The 5,344-nt window shown below is 38.9% G+C and overlaps 1 protein-coding gene across 7 annotated transcripts; it reads right to left on the bottom strand.

The window, feature by feature from the left end:
* Positions 1–1,037: 1,037 nt before the first annotated feature.
* Positions 1,038–4,822, bottom strand: LOC127804636 (probable receptor-like protein kinase At2g23200). Of its 7 annotated transcripts, none has more exons than XR_008023704.1 (2): positions 2,023–4,821; positions 1,038–1,804 (listed from the first exon to the last, which is right to left on the bottom strand). XR_008023704.1 is itself a non-coding variant. In XM_052341526.1 (2 exons), exon 1 carries the CDS (start codon positions 4,720–4,722, stop codon positions 2,155–2,157), a length of 2,568 nt encoding a protein of 855 aa, XP_052197486.1. In that variant the 5' UTR covers positions 4,723–4,822; the 3' UTR covers positions 1,038–1,804; positions 2,141–2,154. The 7 variants fall into 7 exon arrangements, 5 of the variants coding, with proteins under 5 accessions (XP_052197486.1, XP_052197487.1, XP_052197484.1 ...); XR_008023705.1 differs by having other exon boundaries at positions 1,038–1,800; XM_052341526.1 differs by having other exon boundaries at positions 2,141–4,822.
* Between the last annotated feature and the right edge of the window lie 522 nt (positions 4,823–5,344).

Raw genomic sequence — 5,344 nt, 5'->3', positions numbered from 1 at the left:
TTAGTTGAAACTCGATCAACCTAAGATTAGAGATCAAAATTCTAGTTAAGTTCAATCGACTTAAGTTCATCTTAAATTGACTATATTTGTGTAATATCAGATATCAATTTGTTGTCTTACTTTAATCGATTTAAACTTAACCATTAGTCGATTTAAGTTACTTAGTCATGAATTTCATTTATTTTTCATATTAAATTGATTGAAATTCTTTATTTTTTTTTATGTCAATGAAATCATTTTATTATGATCAAAATCATATTATCCTACCATTGAATTTAACAATATTATTTTTAGATAAAAATATATTTATTATATATTACTTTTAACATTTAAATAATTTGATTAGTTAATAATAAATGCATCATATTTTAAAGGCTTTAATCAATCAATCATATTGTTTGAATGCTTAAAATAAGATACAATAATTGTGTTTTGTTTGGAAATAAAGTTCATTTATTACCTTTTAATAATTTTCCTTAAAATAATTGTTATGGCGAAAACATAAAGTGACGTTTGATTAATTTTATTTGTCCTTAAAATATTTTAAAAAGGATAACCTAATAAGTATGGTTAAGCTTGGATAAATTTATCTTATTTTTAGATAAGGTATATTATTTTTAATTTTAAAAAAATTGTCTTAATTAAAAATATTATATATTTATCAATAACTAAAAATAATGAAAAATCCATTTATTCAAGATTAATAACAATGATTAACATTCGTCTTTAAAAAATTATAATAAAATTAATCTTATAAACTAAAAAAAAAAAAAACACGAATAATAGAACTCGAGAGATATATATCCATAATCACATTCACCTCCACGCGATATGACCTTTTTATATTTAAATTTAAAGTAGAAACTAAACGGTAACTACAAACCCATGAAACCAAAATTGTTTTAATATTCCTGAAGTAACTCAACGCCAACCATTCAATAATAATCATCCCAGTTGCATTAGCCCTGAAACTCGAATCTAGACTGCTCCTCCTGTGTCGAGGTCGAGGGGCAGTCTAGATTCACTTGGGCCACTGGGCTACCACCCAGATGTACATTTTTTAAAAAATTAACTTGCATGTGTTAGTCCATGTTATTTTTTTGTGAACAAAAATGTTAATTGAATGGATAAAAGTTATCCTTATTGTGATACTCAGGTCACTCAAAACAAAAATTACTGAGTGTAAAAGTGAATAGACAACACATTTTTAATACCGATATCACAGCACACGCCAACCATTCAATACTCATCCCAGTTGCTCGACAGCAAGACGGCGTTCTCTTGTTGTCGCAATGGCCATTACGCTGCTAGTTCTTACTCTGTCATCTCCGGCTGATTCTTCCAGGCTGCTCAAGTCTGACATCGCCGGCTCATTATCATCAGTTCGTGGGGCTCAACTTGAGTCTGCTGGCCAGGCTGCGCCCTCTGGCTCGTTGAGCAACTCAAATAGCCGGCTTCTGCGGGGAAACGAATTGTACCCGTTGGCATCTGGACCGAGCAGGAAAGGCAACGGGCACTAGGGAATTCGCTTCCAGTTTCTTCCTCTGTTTTTCTCATTGATTTCTTAGTAGATGTAATTCTTGTCCATCCTCTAGGCAGTTCATATTGTAAAAAGGAAAATTCTTTTCTTCCAGCTGAAAAATACAGCAATAGAGATATATATTTTCTGAGGAACATGTGTTCTTCTTTACATCCTTGATAGATAACTTCAAGCGCCAAAATAATGAGAAAGCTAGATCTGTCTGCCACAGATAATTTTCCACAATTGCCGAAGAATCAGCCTCAGGGAAACATGAACATCTGGCTAAGCACACAAGATTGCAAAATAACGGTTATAACTACACGAGAGAGGGTATCTAAAGAACAACTAGGATGATAATATAAAAGCAAAATCTCATCCAGCTGCCTCTATGGTCCAATTCAACATCTAGATACCAAACATTGACACAATGAAAGTCAAATAATACATGGATTATGGATACTTAAGCTGATTTCGACAATCCACTTTTTTGGACATTTTACCTGTTTCACCTAATTCGCAACCTGAACCATAGAAAGAAGCAAAAGCTATTTGACAAAGTATTGCAAGATTACTCCAGCAATTCCTTACCAAACATACTTAGAAGACCAGAAGTCAGACCTCATACTGCAAGATTATCTGGCTTCATCAATTTTTATCAGGGAGAAAACTTCACTGGCACTTGGATGACTTGAATCTGAGAAACCAGCCATAGGTATCTCATCGTTGCTAATCGAGATGCTTTCAGAAGGTAGGTGAGCAAATGCAGGCACCGGGAGCACCCATGAAGGGTCTGGCGTGCTGTCTTCATGAGGTTCTCGGTTCCTAGCAGTCTGTTGGAGCTGCAGCGCATATTCCAAATCCCACAAAACATCATGCATACTCGGCCTGTCAACACCGTACTCCCTCAGACACTTCTCCACTATTCCACCAAACATTCTCAACGAGTTGGGATTGATTTTCCCCACAAGCAAAGGATCGATAATTTTCTCAAGCTCCCCTTTCTTATGCCAGGACAAGCCCCATTCAGCCAAGTTTATTTCCTCTGCGGGAAGCAAGTTACTAATGGGTCGTCTTGCACAAAGCACTTCCAGGAGAACCACCCCAAATGAGTATACATCCGACTTCTTAGTCAACTGTAGGCATCTGAAATATTCAGGATCTAGATAACCGAAACTGCCTTTCACACCCGTGCTGACATGGGTTTGATCAAGAGGACCTAATCTTGAGATGCCAAAATCAGAAACTTTAGCCACAAAATGAAAATCAAGTAAGATGTTTGTTGACTTAACATCCCTGTGAATGATGCAGATGTCTGAACTGCTGTGAAGATAATGTAGACCCTTTGCAGCACCAATGCAAATTTCAAGCCTTCGGATCCAAGACAATTCAAAGCTCACTGTTGATTTCTCATTGTCACGATTCGAACCATAGAGATGGTCCCTTAAAGTCCCCCTCTCCATGAACTCGTAAACAAGTATCATCTCAGACCTCTCATCACAATATCCGATCAAGGAAACAAGATGGCGATGGCGAATTTTGGACAAGACCGTGATCTCTGTCTGGAATTCTGGGAAGCCCTGGCCATGTCCTGGCTGGCTCCGTTTGACAGCCACTTTTATACCACTTCGGAGAGTTCCCTTGTAAACTTTCCCAAATCCACCCTCACCAATCAACAACTTCATGTCAAAATTATTAGTTGCATACTGAATGTCTGCAAAAGATAGCTTCAACCCGAGATTAAGATTGCAAAAAGGGGAGCGGGAGACAGTGGCAGTTCTTTCCCTAGTCTCGTCAGGTGAACTCATTCCTCCAAAAAGAGGGATGGCCTGCCAATCCGAATCTTCAACGGGTTTTGCTTTCCTAAACTTGAAACACAACAAGAACACCACCGCCAATGAGATCAGAAGAGCCACACCTCCAACCACAGAACCAACTATGACAAGCAAATAGTTCTTCGATGACTCGTTTTCATCAGGCACCGATCCTGATTCCTGTATAAGCTCCATGATCTCTAGCCCATTCAGAAAGGCTGTTTGAACATGCGTATCATGCCGAGGGCCAACACTTATGTTCATAAAGCCAGAATTATCAGACTCAACCACCAAATCATAGTAAAAAGGAGCCGCCAACTGGGGAATCGTCTTATATGGATCTATTACCTTACTGAAGTTGCTGTAAACGTAGAGATTGAACTGAGTATCATTGGGGGTTTTGCTTATTATGTCGCAAAAATGTACTCGAACAAGATGCCTAGCATTTTTATCCACACCAAAACGCCACGTTATATTGAAAAAATCGTAGTCCCTATCAGAACTTGTATTCATTTCTTTAGCAGTATTATAGACAAGATCAGGAGCATCGTACTTATCTGCTTCTCCATCCTGGTAATTGGGCGGATCACTGCGCCTACTGTTCTTTGCTGCCTCAGAGGAAAATAGATATTCATCATCAGGAACCCAATTTCTCCACAAAGTATCGTTATCAGCCGTGAGAATTTCGCCCCCAACGTTGATCCTGTGAACTGGGTGAAAAGCATGAGAAAGCAAGCCACCGAGTTTATTGTTTCCCCCTGAAGCAGTGACATGAGTGGCCGAATCTGGGATGAAATCATCGGGGGCGACAAACACTTCTATTGCATTTACAAAGGCCAGAGGTGGTTCTTGAGGAGTGAAATAGATTCTGAATTTTCCCGCGCTAATATTGGGCAGCAGAAATTCCTTAATCACAGGCGAGGTACTAGTGTTTCGTACGCTGAAATTCGATAACAAAGGGAACCGGGAAGCCGAAACGCTGAATTGGGCATCGAAGAGATTCTTGCGAGATGAAAAAGGGTAGAAATGGAGGCGGACCATGTAAGTGCCGTTTTGGTCGATTTCTAGGTCGTATGAAGAAGGGGTTGTGAAGATTCTTGCCGTTTGATACAGAAGAGGAGAGGCGGCGCTCGACGAGCTGGCGTCATTTACAGAACTGCTTTTGCCGGTGGAGAGGGCCAAGGAACCGGGTTTCTCGTCTCCGACGAAGATCCGGCCGCCACCGGCTGTGACGTTGGAGTCTGAGCCGCAGTTGATGAAGTACTTGTCAGGTGCAGTGTAGGTTGATGAGAGAAGTGAAAGCTGGAGGAGAAGGAGGAGGAGGAGGAGGAGGAGACAGACAGAGAAGCGCAATTCTGGTTTGGGGCAGCGAAGCTTTGCCATTGCCATGGAATCAGCGCCTTGCGGGAACGGTGATCGGAGCAATGAGGCTCGCGCGCATGTATCCTGGAAATGACACGAATGACGACATTGACTGGAAGTTGACTTGCATCAGCTTGTAGCTTTTTGCCTGTGCCCATCCCACGCAGAATAATTGGTGGTGCCATGAAATTGACAAGTACACGTCTAGGCTCCGCCTTGCCAAAAGGTGAAAAGGACTCTTATATTAAACAAAATTTAGTTTTTTTTATTTCCTTACTTGCTAGTGCTAGATATTTCACTAATAAATAAAATTATTGAACGAATGAACGATTCCTTCCAAGTCTTCAACCAACTAGTCTTTCGTTTGGCAGTTTTATATTTTGAACCCATCATTAGAGAATAAAATAGAAAAAGAGATCCCATAGGGAAATGACTGAATAATGATCAATTTTTAATTGGGTACTTTTTAATTTTTAAAATAACCTTAAAAAACCTCAATCTAGAATTATATATATTTTTTTATTTTTAAACTTTGACACACAAATTTTACATAAAAATCCACCTAATGTAAAAAGAAAAAATTCAGACCACTGAAAAATCTCTATTATGAATAAAAGATAATCATCACCACAAATCTAACCGTAACAAC

This window comes from Diospyros lotus, chromosome 6 (assembly GCF_014633365.1).
Source record: "Diospyros lotus cultivar Yz01 chromosome 6, ASM1463336v1, whole genome shotgun sequence".
Taxonomy (NCBI): Eukaryota; Viridiplantae; Streptophyta; class Magnoliopsida; order Ericales; family Ebenaceae; genus Diospyros; species Diospyros lotus.
The sequence above is the reverse complement of the archived record's forward strand: the minus strand, read 5'-3'. Positions and strand labels throughout refer to the sequence as shown.

What these genes read in the sequence shown, in the direction of transcription:
- LOC127804636 (XM_052341526.1), bottom strand. Translation starts at nt 4,722, where the DNA reads ATGGCAATGGCAAAGCTTCGCTGCCCCAAACCAGAATTGCGCTTCTCT.